The 21,421-nt window shown below is 40.4% G+C and overlaps 1 protein-coding gene and 1 long non-coding RNA gene across 19 annotated transcripts in view; one reads left to right on the plus strand and one right to left on the minus strand.

Annotated features, from left to right (window-relative positions):
- LOC138060863 (E3 ubiquitin-protein ligase NEDD4-like) overlaps nucleotides 1–21,421 on the plus strand; it is a 214,196-nt gene that overhangs the window by 181,149 nt on the left and 11,626 nt on the right. For 11 of the 18 annotated variants that reach the window (XM_068926754.1, XM_068926755.1, XM_068926767.1 and 8 more), the window contains 8 exons: nucleotides 1,279–1,356; nucleotides 3,410–3,464; nucleotides 8,287–8,345; nucleotides 12,054–12,119; nucleotides 13,506–13,735; nucleotides 16,094–16,215; nucleotides 17,070–17,140; nucleotides 19,022–19,117. In XM_068926754.1, the coding sequence (XP_068782855.1) occupies nucleotides 1,279–1,356; nucleotides 3,410–3,464; nucleotides 8,287–8,345; nucleotides 12,054–12,119; nucleotides 13,506–13,735; nucleotides 16,094–16,215; nucleotides 17,070–17,140; nucleotides 19,022–19,117 (777 nt within the window). Of the gene's footprint in view, nucleotides 1–1,278; nucleotides 1,357–3,409; nucleotides 3,465–3,553; nucleotides 3,611–8,286; nucleotides 8,346–12,053; nucleotides 12,120–13,505; nucleotides 13,736–16,093; nucleotides 16,216–17,069; nucleotides 17,141–19,021; nucleotides 19,118–21,421 lie in introns of all 18 variants that reach the window. The other 7 variants (XM_068926753.1, XM_068926756.1, XM_068926759.1 and 4 more) reach the window with 1 other exon arrangement.
- Nucleotides 4,950–7,055, minus strand: LOC138064406 (uncharacterized). The gene is made up of 3 exons (XR_011137647.1): nucleotides 6,976–7,055; nucleotides 6,754–6,872; nucleotides 4,950–5,327 (listed from the first exon to the last, which is right to left on the minus strand). It is a non-coding gene; the product is annotated as an uncharacterized lncRNA (long non-coding RNA).

A 21,421-nucleotide genomic window follows, 5' to 3' on the forward strand; every position in this document is an offset into this window, starting at 1 on the left:
GTATTAAACAGCAATGTCCATAGAAGCTGAGAAGTTACTTTGCATCTGTCCATCTGAATTTGTGTCCAAGAAGGTTATTGAGGTTCACTCTTCATGCTGTTTCTTGAATAAAGAGACATGCTAGATCCAGATGTCAGTTTGATCCTTGAGTTCCTAGTGTCAGTTATTGTCTGTTTCTCACCAGCTTACAGTAGCTTCAGAAAAGTCAATACAATGCTGAGGATGATTATGAATTTACAACAAATTGGGTTAATGACACTTTTATTTTAGCAATGTAGAAAGTTATATTTTGGTTTTTTTGATAAAACTTCCTTCAAGTATTAAATGATCTATTATCCAGCTCTGTTATCTAAGATAGATCACCGTATTAAGGTTTTAGTTCATATGTAGTCCTGTCAATAAAAAGCAGTGCATTGACTTAGGTGCAGTATAAATTCAGGCGCATCTGCTTTGTACTTATGTTTGTCAACTTTTAAGCTCAAGCTCCAGGGAGAGTGAGCGTGCTTGATCCATCTGTTTTTAATTGTTTTCTAAAAGTGGAAGCTTTTGTGCCTAACCAAAGCAAGCTAAGGTTTTAGTAATTTCAGCTAGCTTAGAAATCAAGTGTTCTGGTGTTTCACATGGTCATTTAAATACGAGCAACACTTTAGTTGGTTAGGTACCATTCTAATTCTCAGTAACCGCTATTTACATTAAACGTTTCTAATGGTGGCCCTTGATGTTGTTCCCAGATGGATGTGGGAAAATTGTGTATGTGAAGAAATCTCAAGCGTTTTTTAATCTAGATTTTTTTTTTCTGTGACCTATTTTACTTGCCACTTTTTGCCTTATTGGGACATTAATTTAATATTTCTTCATTAAATTCATTCAATTGATCCTTTTCTAGCCTTGTCCTCACTGAATGGCTTATTTCTCTATGTTTTTAAGAGCCAAGCATATGCATATGTTTCTGAGCGCCCCTTATAGGAGTGTGTGAATTGGTAAGACTAGGCCTGTATTGTTTTTAAGCACACCTCTGGAAATAACACAGTTAGGGTCTTAACATCGCCCTAGCTATCTGTAACATCTAAAAGTTGTTGCAATTTATAAATCTTTAATAAAGTATTTGACACATCCAGATACTGAATGTTCTGTAGCTTCTCTGTGTTTTGGTTTTGTATTTTATTCTCAGGAAAAACCTTGAAGGCTAGTCCTAACGTAGGCAGACTTCTTTTCCAGCTAATTCTGCATTTTGCTAAGTGGGTAGTTTGGACTTAATCTGATGGATTTATATTACAGGAGGATCCACGACTGAAATTTCCAGTGCATTTGAGATCGAAAGCTTCTTTGAATCCTAATGATTTGGGCCCTCTTCCTGTAAGTGACAATGTGTATGTATTTTAATATATACCTGCTCTCTTAAGAGAATAGATCTGTTACTGCAGTCACTTATTGTGTTTGGGTATGTGCGTTGCTATCATCGCTTTGATGTAGATTTGAAAGTTGTGTTTATATACAACACCAAAGAGCTTTACTGTGATCTGTGAATCCTTCAGGCTTTTTGAAGCCAGATCATAGTATTTCTCAAGTAATCGAACACTTCTTTGCTTATATGAAACACTGAGCTTTGAATAAACTTACCGTTAGTTTTATCACTGGCTATGTGATTTTAGATAGTTAACTGTTGCTTTAGAAAAAATGTTTGCTCGAAGTGAGCTTTGTAAATGTACCAGCATATATTGGTATTCAGAAATCCAAATAAATTTTGCTTTTGAATGGCACTGTCATATTCTATAGAGAAAATCATCATAGTAATCTCAAAAATCTGGTCATACTTGTAGCCAACGTGTAATGTTGAATTATACCCACGTCGAATAAAAATCTTTGCTTTATTTTTAAAGAGCTGTACCCTTAAAAACAGAAGATAACCTATGAAAGTTGACACTCTTTCTAAGGTGCTGATTATTGCAGCATCATGTTAATTGCCTCGTACATACTAAGCACGCTTCTGAAAAATTGCCCATTGGGAATGCATTTGCCACAGTGGAAATCTTAGTAGTAGTGAGCCCCCGCCGGCCGCCCACCTGCGCCCGGAGCGTTCGGGACACGCGGGTGGCAAGCAGCTGGGCCAGCAGAAGAGGCTGCTGTCCCATCCTGTGGGACACTTAGCTTCGTTTTGTCACTGAACCCAAGTAAAGTGGGTTACAGTTTACTTAGACGAGCTGCTCTGCCAGCAAACCAAGACGGGTGCTACCTTTGGGCAAGAGCGGTGACAACAGCTACCTCTTGTTGGGGCGACAACCTCTGTTACCACCTATGATCAGACATTCTCCTCTGAAACATCCTAAAATCTCACTGCCCTTCTCTTGATTAGCAAAAAATTTTGTTTTGTATTTAAATCAAGTTTGGCAGTTTGTCAGGCCCAGTGTCTCGGAACATTAATTAGATCAAAAACTATGCTCAGATGAATATATTTATTATGATGCATTTGCTAGTTACAACACAGCAGTAAAGACACAGTTTCTTAAAACAGTTTCTTTTTTTAAGAAAACAGCTGTGGGAATAGCAGCTCTTTGGTAATTTTTCAGATGCATTCTGCATGCTTTAACCTCTAGGGAGACATTACTTAGAAGACACTGTGCAGGAGTAACTGAGCGTCCAATTTACAATTCATTCTGTTAATTGCAAGAGAGAAAACATGCTATTAAATGAGGGAAGCCGGGCGTATGTTACTGGGAATACATAATTAGCAACAGTTTTAAACTCAGTTAAAACAAGGCGTTTTTGAGTGAGGTAAGAATGACTACAGAACTTAACAAGAGCTGTTTATAAAAAAAAAGGCTGAAATGAAATCATTTACCTTCTGTATCATATAGGAGGCAGAAGCCAGACTGAATGCTAGGTTGGACAGCGTTGCATGTACAATCTGCCATTTATTCTTCTTTCTATACTATAATCATTTGGAAGGTAGGCAAAGGGGATCGCTAAAAAGGGAAGACGTGAGGACTAGGTTAGATGTTCTTGTCCTGCTTTGGTAGGATCCTGGCTTGTATATTGACAGCAAATAACCCACAGGGGTTTCAGAGGTAGAAGCAGAGACTCTCCAACCAGACAGATGACGGGCAACTTGTTGTGATGGCTTCCTCGCAGTAGGAAATGATTGCAAACCTTGAAGTTTCTGCTTCCAATTTAAAAATATATATATATTAACTGTACTGGGTACAGTTATCTGTGTAACAGTCAGTTCTTCTTGGAGTTTTGTTACGTTGTTGGCCTTGACGTAGTGCATTTGTGATCGCTTTGTGTTTTCTACCTCACAAACATCTTCCAAACACTTTTAAGTAGCTGTGGGTAATGTGTTGCTTCATACTGCATGAGCAGTTGCGCTTCACTTATTTTCTCTCTCTCTTTTTTTATTCCCCAATTCTAGCCTGGTTGGGAGGAAAGGATACATTTGGATGGAAGAACATTTTATATAGATCATAGTAAGTAAGCACTCCGGTACTACAACATATAGACAAAGGGAGGTAATAAATATTGAAGTGAAAGCTTTATAATTTTACTCTTCATTTAGGAAGCCAGGTGTTGATATGTGGAGACATTGATACCAGAGACTTAGTGCCCTCGTACGGTACTGTATATTCACTGAAAGCTTGCTTTTAATTGGCTCATCAAGCTTTGTCCCTCTCTGACTTGTGAAGCATTAACATTTCTTATTTGTGGTTTCTTTTGTTCTTGTTGATATTTTGGATTCTTTGTTGTTGTTGTTGATGATCCCATGGCTTATTTGCACTTAATAAATTAAAATATACACTAGGAATAGAAAATAAGATGAGAAAAGATCGTATAGCCACAACTCTGCATAGAGGCAGTGGAGAAGTAACACTGCCAAGTACTCTTTTCTCTCGCTTCCTTTAAGAAGGTCTGTGGCAGTGCTAGTTCTGATCTTATTTCCTATTTGTAGCATGTTATATTGCACCCAGCCCATTAATATCTATTCAGTTCTGTTAGTGAAGTTCTAGTGTAAGTGATGTTTCATTGTAGATTTGTCTTATTACAGCATCTCAGAACTACTGTGTGAGTTTTTGTTGTTGTTTGAAAATAAACTAGCCCAGCAAGGTTGGTTGTGGTGTTGTTGTTGTTGTTTTAAGACTTCTGCTGGACTTTATAATGGGGTGTTTCTACTGATAGTATAAACTTCACAGAACTAGGTAGCTCACAAAACATTTGGAAGAGGGTACGCTTGCTGCAGAAAGCTTGTGGAATGAACATCTTAAACCACTATACATATTTGACAGTATCATGGTTTTCCTGTAGTAGCAGTAAAATTAACTCCTATGCTTATCTTTAGTTGTATTTTATATCATTATTAAAATATTGCCTCTAAAGTAATATGAGTTTTGAAATTGCATGCATAGTTTTAAATAAAAAAAAGAAATAATACACTCGTCAAGAAAAAGATTAACTTCTTTCAGACATTAATACAGAATCGTTAATGTTCTTTATACCTTCTGCAATTATCTCAATCAACAAATGTCTGGAAAATTAAATCTAGCAAATTATTGTAACCTGCTGTCACTAAAGAGTTACAGAATAAAACTTTCTAATTTAGTATCTCTGTATGATTCCTGAACCTCCTTACCATTGAAAAGTTTTAATTTCTCAGTCTTCTAAACCTACTTAATATATGTTTTAGTCTCTAAAAGTAAATAGAATGTTAAAGGTGTATATTCATCAAAATCTCCCAAAGACTTCATGATGTCTATAAAAATAATGTATTTGCACCTGAAATCTCTCTTCAGCCCCCTCTTTTGATCTGAAATTGTTTAGCTTTGTAGATAGCAGATTTTACAATAGTTTGGGGGTTTTTTTTTGGTTAATGCTACTTGTTCCAGCAAATAGCCTTTTCTGTCATGGAGGTATTACACCGCTGCAGTTTCCAAGGGGACTGTCGGCCTGTAGCAGCAGAGGTGATGCCAGTGGTATTACAGTGGACATGCTCCACTTCCCCTGGGATAACACTGTGCTCCGTGTGTAATGAACGACTACCAGCGGCAGTCAGGGATCAGTGATTTGTCTTGGACAATCTCAATAGTAGCATTTTCACAGTATTGGTAAGGAAGCGCAATGACCTTTGTGCGGAACAGGATTTCAATATTATTCCTTCCTTTATTTCTTTGACCGTAGTTAGACCTTTAGGAGTGAGTCCGCTCACTCCTACTTGTTTCTTGACTAACTTCAGAACATATGTGAAAGCGGTCACGGGTGCAATCAGCTGTACTTCCCCAGAATAAGAAAGCCTCGGCAGTCCATCACTGGTAACTGGCCATCATTTCGGTCATTCTCTGCTAAAGTGATTAGTTAAGGGGCAACACATGTAGTTAATTTCATTATTAGACAAATGTTAAAAGTGTTAACAGATTCAGCTGCTACCAGTCCCGGATCCCCAGATACTCTGTTTAAATTATCCTGCATAATTACCCCGTACCATTATCCTATTTTATTAATGTTTCTCTCTTCCCTGAGAGAAACTGTAAAAAAGTCTAATTCAACCAGCGCAGAAGCTGCCTCTTGGGGAGCAACGCCAGCAGCTATTGAATAGACAGCATAAACTAATAAAGCAAAATATTGTTAGAATAATTTAAGTGTTACTTGTAACGTAGTAGAAACTGAAATGTAGCAAAAACTTTAAAACAGTTTATTAAGAATTTCCCCAGCGCTCGATCCTTATAAAATGCAGTCTCTAGTTGTCCATGACTGGTCCTTAGCCAGCTGGGTCAACGTTATTTACCATCCCTGGAAAAATTAGTATTCTCCATCTACTGTAGCACACTTAAACTTAGGCGTTTCCTAGGAGCGTTTTAGGAAAATATCGTCCAGCTATTGGAACTTATCTTGAGGGAAACCACAAAGGTTTTCCAAGCATATTCACAATAGTTATCACTGGTTTGCTGACAGGGGGATGGTTTCCCTCAGTGTCTGTCCTGGATCTGCCACTCCTCAATATATTATTAGTGATTTGAACGATAAATAGGGGGAATGTATTCATTAGATCTGCAGAAAACTCCCAGGTGGGAGAGGCAAAGAAGCGCTCAGCAGGGTGGGATGAGAATTCAGAGATTCATGAGAATTCAGCATGATTTGGACAAATTGCAGGTGCAGCTTGAAGTAAAAAAGATGCTATTTAATAAGAATTACAAAATACTGCTCAAAATGGGAATAATTAGCAGAATGTTTGTTAAAAAGGACATGAAAATATCATCAGGTAAACGTGAGTTAACTTGTCCTACTGACTTGGAAAAAAGCAAACATGCAGTGATGTATCAGTTGGAGTGTCTTGGGTAAGACCAGGAGTAATCCTTCTAACCTGTAATGTCTCAGGTGTAATTCTCTGTCTAGAATTGGGTCCTGAACTCCAGCAAAGTAGTGGACCAGGTGGGAAGGGACCAGAGGAAACGGGAATCCTCAAAGGCCATAAAGCCTGAAGTATGAGGAAAGATTGAGTCCTGAATTCGTTTGGCCTAACTCCAGAGAAGCAATAGATTTTCAAAAATGTGCTGCAAAGGGACTGAATTTGTTATCCACCTCCGCTTTGAGTAACACAGGAAATCTAGAGCTACAGTTCCAGGTAGAATGATTCAGGTTAGACATTGTCCTTTCTAATTTTAAGGGTATTTAAGCACCCGAAGCAGCTTGTGTAGTGTCCTATCAGTCCCTGTCAGTGCAGTGCTCGGGAAAACAGCTTAGACAAAGCCGTTCAGTGACAGCACGTACCTCAGCGGGTGCGGTAGGAGGGACCTGGCAAACTCTGAGTCCTTTCCGGTTCTGTTTATTATCTTTGATTCATAGAAAACTGCCACCGCAACTTGTGGCTCTCAATTTCAAGAGGGTCTCTGAGAAAGGAAGCGGTTTGCAAACAGTGAATTTTGTAGAAGGAAGTTTGACTGAGCAGGTGGAAGCAACATGAATAGGGCCAAACTAGGAGTCAAGCCTTACCGCTCGCTGTGACTGCGGGTGCCTTGTGGTTTCTGGAGCTGTCAGTCTAAGTTCCTTCTTCCCTAATGTCCATAAGCACTAAATAGATAACGTGTGAAGAGAAATAAAATAGTATTTTAATATTAAAGTAACTGATAGATCCAAACTTCTGGAGATGTGCTTTTCTTGTGATCTCTTTGAATTTTCTTCAGCAACATTTAATGAAGGTCAGCTTTCCAAATCCAGTCTAAATTTTTGGCTATTTCAAAATTAGATTGGGATGTTTAAACTTATTTAAACAACTATAGAAACATGGAAAATATTTGTATTTTAGTATAAGTGTGTTTGGTGTTTTTTTTGCTTTTACTATAGCAGCCTTAAAAAAATTGTTTTTGAAACTTAGTGTGTTTATTCCCAAACTAGCAATTACAAACTTAAAATCTTGACCACTATCTTAATATACATATCATAAATCAAAGCAGTGCATGTAACAAACAGATGTATTATTACACTTGCAGGGGAGGAAATACATGACTTAAACTTTGCCGTTGCAGATGGCACCCAATTTGGTTTTTGGAGCATTGTCTTATTGTTGCAACATCATCATTTTGTTGTGATTATATTGTGTTTAGATTTTATGAGGAACAGTTGTCTGGAGGCAGCAAGAGTTTAACCACAGTACCTTACACAGTAACCTTACTGTCTAGCCCTGCCAGTGCTCTTAAAGACTGTAGATGGAAAGAACTGAATTCTGTTGCGTTCTTGCCAAAATCTGCTTTGGTCAAAACTGAGTGATCTCTTATACCATGACTGTATAATTTTGCCTCCCTTAATGATCCTTTAACCTTTTCATTAAATGAGTGTCTAGGATTTTCTTTTTCTTTTTTCAAGAGGTTTATCCTCTTCCCTTCAAATTTAAATTCAGACTATCTTTTAAAATTTTTATATCTTGGCTATCTTCTTGCAAAATTTCAAATAAACTTAGTTTGTCGTTTGATGACGTTTTTGGGTTCCTTTACCTTTCAGGCATGAACTCTGTGTATTTCTAATATAAGTTGAGTCCAGACCATGTTCAAATAGAACATGTACAGGCTTTGGAATAAAAGCAGTGTAAATATACCAGGTTATGTTGTAGTTTTGCATTTTTGAATGAGTGTTTCCAACTAAATGGTGTGATGGGGTTTTGATGGATATGGGTGAATGCATTTTTTTCTAACCCTGAAATACTAAATTGTGGAAATGGTAGGGAAAAGAGTTGTAAGGGGGAAAAAAACATAAATTCACAGTATGGTAATAGAGAAGTGATGCTATGATTTCTTTTGTTACTTGCAGATAATAAAATTACCCAGTGGGAAGACCCCAGGCTGCAGAACCCGGCGATTACTGGTCCAGTAAGTACTGCTGCGGATTTTGCGCGTTGAGTGCCGCGACTCAGGGTATATTCAGGGTGGGCAGGAGGCGTTCCCGCAGAGCTGGTCACTGCGTGCCCTCTAGGTCGGCTCAGGCTGTTTTCCCCGTGCAGGGGCTGTGAAGCAGATCTCTGCCTCGCATGGTCTTTCCAGGGGTGCTGGCCTTGCGTGAGCCACCTCTGCCTTCCCGGGCAGCAGGGAGGTGCTGCCCTGCGAAGGCCTGTCACGGTGCCCCAGCCGTTGCCTTGTCCCCGGCGTGGAGAAGGTTGGACAGCGGTCTGGTCCCTGCTTTGGTCTACACTGGGGTCTCTTCTGGCCTGCCACCAGCTGCCCGAGGTTGGTGCAGTCACGTGCTCATCAGGAATCGCGGGAGCATTTCTCACTATAGCGCTATCCAGATAACACACAGGTTGGCAAATATGTGGTATCAGTGGCTATTTGGTGGTTTTGGAGGCCTCCCTAACAATAGCGACCTAAATAGGGAATTTTTCCAGTCTTCTGGTATGCTTGCTTTCTTGTAGCTGCTAGCATGTGATGCTAGCATCCTTATTTGAGCGTCTAAGAAACGGACTGTGACAGTAGATCCCAGCATGCGTCCATCTCAAGGCTGGGAAGGCTCTTTCTTCAGAAGGATAGAGATGATTTTGTTGGGCTGGTTTTTATCTTTTATGTTGTTGTGTGATTTCTGGATGATTCCCCAGCCACTCTGAAATGACCTAGCTAAACACGCTGCGGCCACTAGTTTGTTCTCTGAAACGCGTGGAAGCCACCGTTTCTCATCTGCTGCGTTCTCCTGCCGCTGCAGCCCGAGACTGGGTCCGCCAAGTGAGGTGATGAATGAGATCTCTGAAAGAGATCCATTACTGGTATGATCCTTGGCTGAAAGTAAAAACTTAAAATCTCAAGGCAGATGATGAAATTCCAGGTGTGATTTTACTTAAAGTACAGCTAAAATAATGTTAGTGTAAAATATTCTTTAGGTTTTTTCTCTTTCTTTTTTAAACTTTCTGATATTGTAACTTTCTTACTGTGGGGCAGACGGTACTAAATCTTTGCGTCTTATCCCTTCCTCCACTGTGTTCAAATAGTTTGTTTTGTTATTAGGCTGCGTGAAGGCGCTGAGTCTGCTCTGAATCTCAGTCCTTGGGAGTTTCAGACCAAGTGCTTTGCTGAATCATTGATCATAAGCTTTAGGGATGTGGATAGGAGAGATGTTTGTGTTTACCCCTTATACGGGTCACAGAATCTTATTGAGGTATACGTTTTTGGATTTCTGGATAATAAAAAGCTGTTTCCACTCAGTAAGGAAGAAAGCGTAACAAAGAGAAAAACTGGGGCTATCAAATTCAAAAGAGACATAAAACTTACTGTAGATAAAACCGTTTTCAGACTATGAACCTTGGAAAAAATAAACTTATGTTTTTACTTTAATATCAGTTTGTCAAAACATCAGCTATGTGGAGTGATTCTTTGATCTTTTTTATGCAGTTTTATATCATTTTACGGTGTCCTGAGTGATCATATTTCCAACCCTTAAGATGTTTTCAGGTGGAAAGAGGAAGGAATCTTCCAATAATGCTTTTTATTTTGAATAAAGGCTCATGATTTTTAGGGGTTACAGTGCATAGCAGATTAACTACTGTGTAGTATAGTCCTAAATTACTACTCACTACTACAATTTCTTGCTTGAACATAATTGCTTTTGGACTGAGTTATCCATTTATCATGGACTTAATGCTTGCGATACTAATCTACAGTATATGGTACCAATTCTTACATTTATTCTCCAAGAAACCTCGAGCATAAATGGGAGAGACTGTTAGGAGAATTTTCTTTCAAGATAATCAAGGTCAATCCTGATCCCATTAAATTAATAACAAGATTTTTTTTTTTAAAGAGGAAACAAGATCAAATCTGTCTTACGGCCACATAAATATTCATCTTAATGATTTTAATAGTATTTTTAATGGTATTTTTGGGGCCACGACCAAAACAGAGAGGTACTTAAATAGCATTTCACATTGAATGTAAATGATATGAGCATGTCGAAAGGTTCCTTAATGGCTGCGGTAAAGTGACAGTCCTTCAGGCCTCTCTCTAATCCCCAGGTAAACGGGTGTTGTAGATGGGGTCTGGCAAAAAGCAGGGAATTAAGGACTCTTACTTGGGTGCCGTAGCTGTTATCTGTCGGAGCCACAACATCTCGTGAGCGCCTGCGTTACCCGAGGGCTGGACGGAGTAGTTTGCGGTCACGGCTCTGGCAGCCGGGAGGACGGACGGCTGCCACCCGCGCTGCGGCGTGATGGCGGCCGGCGCCCGAGATGGCGGCCGGCGCCCGAGAGCGCTGTTGCGGCCAGCACCGCTTGGCCGCGAGGCAGATCTCTGCCTGTCGGCAGCTTGGCGTTGGGTTGCTCTCTGGCGAGGAGCCGCGGCCGGCCGACGGGACCGCGGCCGTCCTCCTCCTGGTGGTCAGACAGCGTCGAACGTGGCAGTCGTCTCCTGCCGCGTCACGGCGCGTTGGCAAGCAGGAGAAGCGCGGCGTTAAGCGGAAACCTCCGCCCGGGCTCGGAGTGGCGGAGGCTGTGACTCCCTTGGCTGGACGTAGCTGCCGCTGGTTTAGCTGAGGGGTTTGCACGTGCCTGGAGTCGTCCGAGAGGCCGCTCGGGCGCCGGGGCGTCCACCCAAACGTCTCGCAGACCTGCGGCAGTCGGCGCGGGGCGCTCGCGGGTGCCGGAAACCGATATCCAGCTCTCCTGGTTAATGTAATTCCACCATCCTTCACTCCTGTGCTGTTGGGTTTGGGGTGGTGGTGGGGGGGGTTTGTTTTTTTTTTTTTTTTTATAACTTCTGCTCGGAAATGTTTCTGTCACGCTGCTGTCGCTCCGAAGCGCGTCCGACTGACGCGTCAGACAGGCGTTACTCCGTGCCTTGTGCTTGCTGCACAGGGGTGGCGATTTGTGTGCAGAACGCTGTCGGATCCCGGTGAGGAGCGCGAGGGAGGTGTATTCCGCCATGAGAAGCAGCTTACAAAAGCAGCTTTATCACTTCCCCTCCAAGAACTAGGTTTATTCACGCGGGGCTGAAAAGAGAATTCCTGGCCGCGGGCGTTTCCCCGCCGGATTGACGCTGGTGCGTGGGCACACGCGTCCAGCAAACAGCGTCTGTTCTTCTTGGGGTAGTTTTACTGGAGCCCCTAATTTTTTCTCAGGTCTGTCTTTGAATTTTATGTCTTTGTGTAGCGCTGGACGGTGCTTTAGCACATCCAGCAGCGTAAATCCATGTTTGATGGTAACACTCTTCATTTTAAAAATTCATAAAATACCATACGGCATGCTGATTATTTCCTATTATGACACATGGGTGGCAGCAATACATTCGAATATTTTTCTCTGTGTTAAAGAGTTGTCTTTGCTCTATTCTGTTTCTAAAATGAGAAAAATTGAGGGTAACTAGTTGATGAAACAGGAAGATTGGGTCAAAAGGTTTGATGCCTTATAACTCAATTTACCCACCCAGAAATGGGAAAATTGTGTGTGCTGTGTTACCTGCGTAGTGGGGTATTTTTCCAATGAACCTGTAGCATACGTATCTAGATAGCATGTCTTTAAACTTCTGTTTTTGCTCAAATAATACTGGAGTATCGCATTGTTAATACCTGTGAAATAATCTGTATTTACAATTCTCTGGCAGGCAGTTCCGTATTCCAGGGAATTCAAACAGAAATATGACTATTTCCGGAAGAAGTTGAAGAAGCCAGTGAGTAGAACCGTGCTGCTGTGGGCTGGGGTCCATTACGGTGTATCTGGGAAGAAAAAGCACCCATCTGAAGGGGTAGATGTAGAATGGTGGTGTATCTTCTTACATCACACTTGCCAATTTTTGCTGATCTTCCTACTAAAGGAGTTAAGTAGAGCCAGAAAACTGAGGCAAAGTTTGAATTTGACTAATGGATTTCTGGACAAAAACATTTACAAGTCTTGAAGGCTCATATTTTCCTAGAAAATCAAAGCAATGGGGCTGCAAAGAAGTAGCAGTGATTCGCTGTTTCCCACTGCACCTGAGACTAATTGGTGTGCTAGCTGACGAGCCTTTAGGCTGAAAACGGGCTTGAGGGTTTGCTGTTTCTCCTTCATCTTCCACAGTGGACTTCCAAGGGCAGAGCTGAAGCAGGTTGGCAGAGCGAGCCCAAGGCTGTGCCAGAGCACGTGCTTCTGGTGCTCCTCTTCTGTGGAAAAGTATTTCCAGTATCATCTTTAACTTAAGAGAGTGTTCAGTATTAGGTCTTCTGTGATACCGACTTGTAATCGAGAGTAAACGGCCTTGGCAGCAGCAAGTTCTTGGCCTGTATGTTGGTAGCTCCCTACATTTTCATCTTTAACTGCGAGAGACTACATCTTTTCTGACAATATTAGAATGTAATACTTCACAGGCACTTCGAGTATTAGGTGCTTGGACACGCTAAGACTCTAATTGGCAGTAAAAAAGCAAACCTTCAGAAACAGGTTTTTTTCAAGTCAATTTTATCAGGAAAACTACACCTGGCTATAAACGTCATGCTTGTCTGTTCATCCACTCTGCTGCTGCTGCTTTCTGCAACTTCTCTTACTTTTTAACTCAGTTCTCGTCCATCCTTTCTGCATGTAGCTGCCTGGGTTAAACTGTAACGGGTGTTAGCTCTCTCAGCTTAGACAGAACTCATAAAGCCTGAACTCTTAAGACATTTTGGCAGTGCAATGCTGCTTGTTTACGTCTTGGCAATACAATTCTGGTGTGTTTATGGCACTTTAAGTGTTCTTATTGTGCACCCGTTCTGGCCTTTACCTATATCTGAGTGGAAGGACTGCATACCGCTTTTGCGTGTCTTATCATTTTAAGTGAAAATGCCCTTAAATAGGGCATAGCAGTATCAGTCATTTTCTCCCTCTCGTTGTTTTGTCAAATACCGTAGAAATGATTGAACTGCTATAGTGGAATTTATGCAGCTCACTGTAAGCTGTCATCTTGTAGACGTAGAGAGCACTGGAAAACAACGAGCAAGGGGAAGCTTCGTAATCTCTCGATTAGCTGTTAACCACCGATGAATAGTTTGTCTGAAGGCCGTTTATTGAGACTAACAAGTGCAGTATCTCTCCTTTCACACAGGCTGATATACCGAACAGATTTGAGATGAAGCTACACAGGAATAATATTTTTGAGGAGTCCTACAGAAGAATCATGTCTGTGAAGAGACCTGATGTGCTAAAAGCCAGGCTCTGGATTGAGTTTGAGTCAGAAAAAGGACTTGACTATGGTGGTGTGGCCAGAGAATGGTTCTTCCTCTTGTCCAAGGAGATGTTTAATCCTTATTATGGTCTCTTTGAATATTCAGCAACGTAAGTGTCCGTTAAAATATTTCCATTTGTAAGTGGTACACATTCAGTTTTGTGTGGGAGATGAAGTTAAATTGGAGAATAGATAGATGATCCTTCGTGATACACGGGTATATACTCTTAACCAGTCCAACCTCTGTTCCGTACTATCATTTCTTATTTTTATTTCAGGAAACCTTTCAAATTGCCACTGAAATCTCATAAAACATTTTCATTATTACGACAGTGTTCACCACTGCCTTGCTTGCAGCGGGTGGTTTCTGAGGCTAGCAGTAGTGAGAGGAATGGTGCCAGGAGAAAGCATTTCTCTGTGCCCTCCCCGTACCTTGTAAAGCACGAGCGCTCCAGAAATGCAGAGCTCCTTTGTCATTCCCTTATGAACCGCCTTCTCGGTTACATTTCAGTACACTTACACCTGTGGCCTCAAATGAGTTTAATTGTATTTTCGTCCTATTTTGAAGTCCCTGAGCAATGCATTCATGTAAATGAGAAAGCAGATCTCATTTGCTTAAAGTACATCTATTTTAGTCTGCTCCACGTAACTCCACGTCACGTACTCAGCTACAGTAAGGATGGATTTTTTAATTGCAGGTAACAGTTTTGATGTTTTCTTGTCGTTACCAAGCTCACTCCTTTTCTAGCAAGTGTTGCATAGGTTGTAAAGTAGATGAGCAAAGGCTGTATGACGAGGGGTTTCTCTCTTTGGTGTCTCAGAAAAGACGTCCTGTGGTTGGAGGGAAGCAGAGCTTACAAAACATTGTTTAGCTCAGAATGCCTGTGCATTAAGAGATTTCACTGGATAATGTTTGCCTTTTGAAATACTACTTTCACTTATGGAGGTATATGTCACTACAGATATTTAAAAAAAAAAAAAAGTTATTTCATTTTAGGTTCAATTTGATGGAAAAGTACAATTTAAATTGTAAAAATTCACATTAGGTTGAGACTTGTTATCAGCAGTAAAAATAAATAAAATTTACTACAGGTGGCATATTTTTTACTGATGTTGCTGGGAGAGACCCTAGAAGAAACAATATTTCTTCTAATTCTCCATTGCATAATTTTGATGGAAAAATGAATGTAAAATTAATTCTGGGGAATGTTTGTACATCCAGGGAATAAACATTACCTATCCTACAGTTACTCATTTACACATTACTGTACAGACCATTATATTAAGTCTCATCAATTGTATTTAGTCTGCAAAACATAAAATAGGACTTAGTTATGGATTTTTAGGAGTCTCTTACTGGGCTAGAGAATTTGAAATCCGTAGAGATGTCACAGGAACCTGGAAGTCACCAGCTTAGCTCTCACCGACCCTTCCTGAGCTAGTCTTTCGGACCTGGTTTATTCGGAGAAGAGACTCTGCACTGTCCGAGTGTGGCTGTCCTCTCGTTTTGGATGTGCCTGAGCGGGTGACCGGGCTCCCTGCCTGCATGACTCTCTGCGCTTTTAGATTTCCTGTTTCTTGCGCTCGTCAGATTTAATCTTCCGTGAAGGGGGCTGTGCCGGCCTCTCTGCTGCATGAAAGCCTTGCATCACTGAAAGCAGTAAAACTTTGCCATCAGCTTCAGACCGTCTCTGAAATTGTGTTAATCCCCTAGGGCATAATAAAAAGCTGGCAAAGGACCAAGATCTTTTACCTGGGTAACAGAATACCAAGTCCGGTGTGAAAGAGCATGTCACAACAAGATATTAGTCTAAAAGCAGTAATTTTTTATTTGTAGCATAGTCTTAATCTGTGAAAGAGATTTTTTTTTAAAGTAGATGTTTTTCTTATTCATTAAAACACCTACAGTTAGATTGTGTACAGTAGTGACAAGTTTTAAATTCTGCACTAACCCACATGCTTCAGAAGCTGTGGTGACACCTCTTGAAGTCCAGTCATCATTTGTCAGCGCATGGGTTTGTCTTCCCCGTTTTTTTTTGCCCAGGGTCCCACTTCAGTGACATTCAGTGATCCCATAATGGGAGACATGTTTAGTAAAAATGACTCGTGCAGGGTTTTGTGTGTGGTAGGGCAGTATACGGTGCTGCCTACAAGAAAGCTGTTTTTGTTGTGTACCTTACAGTAGGTAGGCACAGCTGGACTCGTGTTACTCCACAAGGGGGAATATTAGTAGCCTTTGCCAAATAGTCACTGTGGTCCTACCGGGACAGTTGTGTTTAGGTCAGCCTGTCCACAAACTGTAAGATACTTCTGTTAAGTAGTGAATAAACCGGAGTATTACACTTTTGCAAAAGTAGCCAACGAATTGGACCTAAGCTCCAAGTTTTATTAACATGTCTCAATATCTGGTTATTTAAAGACTTGGCCTTATTTAGATACTTTTTTTCTTCTTTTCTCCCCCCAAAAAGGGACAACTATACACTTCAGATTAATCCTAATTCAGGTCTTTGTAATGAAGATCATCTGTCGTATTTCACGTTTATTGGACGGGTTGCTGGTCTGGCAGTATATCATGGGAAGTTATTAGATGGTGAGTTGTTACACTTTATGGCTGTCTTACTGTTACTAGGTTTTTATTAAATGAAATAAATCACTTCAGTAATTCATATGCTTAAGAGTGTGTAGTATTTCAGGAGACAAAGTCTGAGTGAAAGCAACGGAACTGGAACCTCTAGAAATTGCATTCCTGCTTTGAATGGTGACTTTATCAAAATGACAGTGTCTTGCTCAGCAAATGTGTTTCATATACAACTATGTTTTGTTCTTTATTCCACTCTTGCTAACCGTACAGAATCAGCATTGCCAAAATAGCTGTATCCCTAAAGGGAAAAATTACTAAATCTGTATCCACCATTTCTGTGCAAACCAGCTGAAGCCAATGAAGCTGCGCAGATGCCAATTACAGGAAAGTTCATACTCATTGATTTAATGAGAAAAGATTTCTGCTCAACTTTGAAATCCCAGAATAAGCCAGCAAACAGACTTTATAAACTGACTGTATTTTATTTAGAGACAACGCAGCACCACAGCGGAGGCTCACAGTGGTACTTATCTAGCGTTTCCTCGGAGAGAAGAATGGCACTTTTAAATGGCACTCTAATGTACTCTGAGCTCAATTCCTCGTCTTTTATGTCTCTCTGCCTTACAGCTCTTACATTACTTACACTGGCATGATTCTTGTAATTGAAAAACTGATCCTTCTGTGCCTAAATAAAAATGAGGCTGCTGGGTTAACTTGGGCAGTTACAGTGCTGTTGCTGGCAGGAGATTTCTTTCCCATGGGCAAGCCATGAAGTACTGTGGTGTATCATCCTTGAGCGGTCGTGTCTTTGTGTAAGGGGAAAATGCAGAACAGTGGATGTAATGCTCGTCCCTCTATTTTAGGCTTCTTCATCAGACCTTTTTACAAGATGATGCTGGGGAAACCAATAACTCTGAAAGACATGGAGTCAGTGGTAAGATAACACTTAAACCTTACCGGCATTAGCAATTCTGTGATTTTTTTCTCTGGGAAGATTTAGAAAAGCTAACAGTTCCAGGAAACTGCATGGTGGAAAACACAAGGTTAGAGTTGCAAGAGCTTGAGAAAGATACCTACTTATTTTTTTAATAGAACAATTTTTCCCTGCTAGGACAGCAGTTTCAGGAGCAGTGCACTAACAGTGGTTAGGGATGAGGGAGAAGAGATGAGTAGGCCAGTAAGACACACAGCGTAAGGTGCTAATTACGGTTTCAGGTTTTCCACTGTGTCAACTTTCTCCCTGCTATAAGCAGCACCATAGATGGTTTCTACCGCTTTTCGGTTGCGTTATGGGAGCAGGCAGAGGCGATGCCAGGGCTTGGCTCTGACCTGGCGAGTGAGGGAAGTCACCCGCGGTGCTGGAAGAGAAAAGTGTTCCCAAATGATGAATAGTTTTCCCCAAAATGTACTTGATGAGTGCAACACGGACTGTGCCCTTATTTATGCTTCAGTTTGGTTCCCTGCACTTTCTCCACCTCCAGTCCTTCAACATGAGTTGCTGTCAAGGACTTTGGAGTTCAGAGCTTCTTGGGGGAGAAAACAGTTGTTTTACCAGGTAGTAGTCTCTACCTTTGTATTGTAAAATGAAGGACAAGGATAAAAAGGATCTCTCAGATCCCCAGTCTAGACACGTGTTCTGGTACCAGTACTCTACCAGTACCGCATGTACTGTACCAGACGGTACATTTCAGATATATACAACAGCTAAATAACAGCTTTTACCTCATTACACAAAACAGTTTATCTGGACAGGAGCATCCCAGGCAGCCTCCAGCGTATCTCTGAGGCAGGACTTGGGTGTGAGCCCGGCCGCTCACCTGCACTTCCCTGAGACTTTCCTCACCGAGAGCCGGGTGACTCTCAACCCCGGCGCAGAAGCAAAATTGCAGAGGGTCGGATGGCTTGTGCTCAAGTGCAGACTTCAACCCAAGCCGATATGATACATATCCAGAGAGATCTTAGGATTAGATTCAGGCCCTCAGAATCAAACCCTATCTGTTGTTCCTGCAGCTAGCTGGGAGAGCTTTTCCTCTCATAATTCTTAGCTTTGCAGTAGTTTTTCTTGATATTGTCGAAAGGATACCTGGTAGAAGGAGAATAAAATGCGGTTGATTCTTGCTGGTGTTGTAGAGTTTGACAGATTTTCAGTCACTGACATAAACACTGGTTCAGCTGCTTAGTCTCTGCTCCAGCTCCCGCTCTCTCTATTATAATCACTAAATTTTGGCAAGTCATTCTTTTGTTGAAGCATACATGACTCAGTAACGTTTTAAGTTTATTTTGAAATTAAACTTGTGATTGTTATGGCTCTTTTGCTTGGAAATGTTTGCTGATAGCTACATGTACACTTCTTTCCTTTCTTGACTCATTCTTTAATTATGAAACTAATGCAAGGTGAAGATGCAACCCAGGAAATTAGAGGGTGTCTTGAATTATTGGTGTAATGAAATGATACATAAATTTTGTTGAAAAGAATGCTCAGTTTTATCTGAGAGGAGATTTGCTACCCAATTATTACCCACTGCAGTATACCTAAGTGCCAAGCATATATGGAGGTTCTGATTTACAGTATTGTATAACATGATTCCAAGCCAATTAAGACTAGTTACTTAAATCTAAAAATATAGCATCTAAGAAAAGTGCAAATGAATAAAGCAATCCATCTCACCCTTCTTTACCGTAGCTGTGCAAATCAGTGAGTCCTCATCCTTCCAATCTCTTTGCCTTCTAGTTTTAGATTTTTTTTTTTTACTTGTTTATTTTAAAATTAAGTTGTACCTTGAATCTTCACATTTATAAATGTAATCTGCTGTAGGATAGTGAATACTACAACTCTTTGAAGTGGATCCTGGAAAATGACCCTACAGAGTTGGATCTCATGTTTTGCATAGATGAGGAAAACTTTGGACAGGTATGTGAAAGTTATCTGAAAATCTGTACTTCCGTCTTACTGTTGGTTGCTGCCAAAAAGTAACTAAATACTGAGCAGTATCTCATGGTTTGTGAACTCAGTCAGAACCGCAGGTTGTTACTGATCGGAATAGGCAGGCTTTAAATCCTAGCCTGTCTGTCTTCCTGAGCTATCTAAGGATGAAGATTAAACTAAAGAAGGAAATTACATTCTTTCCAGTGAGCAATGCCACATCTTTCTGAAAAGCAGTGCTTCCAGCTGACCAAAATACTCACAGTAATGGGTTAATAAGGAAGATGTTGCACGGTATTTATTAGAAAGTAGTCTCAACCTGGGCTGATTTGGGGTTCTATAGGTTGAAGCTATTCTGGAAGGACAAGGTAAGTGGTAGAATTAAAATCAGTGAAGTGCTTAGTTTTATCTTTTGGGTTATATAGTCAGATGATACAGCAAAAAGAAGCACATTTTAAAAAGGTGCACAGTCCATGGATAATTCTCTGTTACAACCCAAAAGTGTTACATGTATATTTAAAAACTGAGAAACGAGTAGACGACAATGTGATTTGTCGCCTGAAGCCATAATTCATTTTATCAGAGGAAGCTGTAGCAGCAGCTTACGCTACGGTTTGTCTTCGGTTTATAGTCAGCCTTTACGGATAATCCTGTTAAACCAAACTTCAGGGATCTGCATCAGTTTCTGGATGTGAATAACTTGGGAACAAATAAATGTCCCATGAATAGGTATACATGTTAAATTGTATTGAGGACCTAAAGGCAAATCAGTCATGGTTTGTTTTACATCATCATGGAACTTATTTGCCTGCCAGGGGTAGGCCGCCTTTTTGTTTTTTGTGTTATTTTTTGTGTTTTCTTTGTTTGGTTCAGTTTGGTTTTTTACTAGCTGAACCGTTTTGTATGCATACATTTAATGACAAAACATATTGTATTTTGTATAACATTACAAATTTATAATACTTAGATGTGTTTCTTATTTAATTTGTTTATAAGCATTTAAGTCTTTTTTAAGTGTCTTCAGTCTGTGTTCACCTCTCAGGCTGGTATCTCTTGCCTCCAAGTCCCAGTCTCTATATTCAGGGCCTCAGTAGTTTTTTTTTAAACGGGCTGCAAAGTTTCAAAGCATAAGCACACAACGTACTGTCAAGAACATTTCGATCCGTTTCTCAATGTGTACTTCTTTTTTCCTCCATTAACATGGAAACTAATAGAAAATACATGGCAATTACCTGTATTTTCCATTACATGTTACGTGGAAAATAACGAGAACAGTAATGTCACAGGAAGAAAAGTTCTTGCAATGCGCTGAAATGTTTGTTGGTTAATTTTTATTATTTTCTATTCTGTAATGATTTAACTTCAAATTATTCGTAGTGAATTGTCTTTTACTGCCAGTTTTCAATTTGGCTGGCAGAAGTTAATTCTCTGACTTCACGTCAGGCAACTTGCTGGCAATGTTTCTTGCTCATCTAACTATTTAATCTTTCTAATAGCTAATTTTGTTATTGCCAGCAAATTTAATCTTGATTTAATTTACAACAGATGCATATGATTCCAAAAAACATTCATCTTTTAGACTTCATTCTTCAGCAATTCAGCTCTGCATAAGCAGCGAGTAGATCCTTGCTAGGGAGTGACACATCATAACAACAACAGCAGCAAAACTGCAGACATATCCAGGGTGTCTATCCTTCCACTTTCAGGGAAGCTTTACAAACTGCCTTTATAAATAGCTACAGGTTGAGACTCCCTGATTCATTTCTTAGTCTACCTTCTTCCTATTAAAGCTTTCTAAGCATTGTTCTTCTGTACGTAATGGGGTGCAAAACAATTAACAGGGTTTATAATTTCTTTTATCTTGAACATAGCACGTGTGGGTTGTTTTTTAAAGCTCCCTGGATACAACTATAATAACAGTACATGAGGCAGTCTTTCTTTCTCCTGCTTAGAGAAAGAGATAGTTTTTTGGAAATAAATGCATCACAAAGTGTCTTAGTTACTGTTTTCAACGTTTCTTCTCACCTTCTTGCCCCTAGAGTCCTTCCTCATAATATGGCAGGTATATATAAATTTTGGAGATTAAAGTCTTTATTAATCTAGGAATCCACAAAATGGAGTAATCCTCTGCAATCTAGGAACCACAAAATGCTGCAGCAGCAGCACAAGTTCCAGTTCTGTACTCCGATTACACGGTAGTTCAAGTTGGTGCGTAGAGGACATGTGCTCATTCAATGCCCATCTTATTAACAGAAACATCACTGCTTGCTCTAATTGTTTTAACGTAGATTT

The sequence above is a fragment of the Struthio camelus genome, chromosome Z, assembly GCF_040807025.1.
Source record: "Struthio camelus isolate bStrCam1 chromosome Z, bStrCam1.hap1, whole genome shotgun sequence".
Taxonomy (NCBI): domain Eukaryota; kingdom Metazoa; phylum Chordata; class Aves; order Struthioniformes; family Struthionidae; genus Struthio; species Struthio camelus.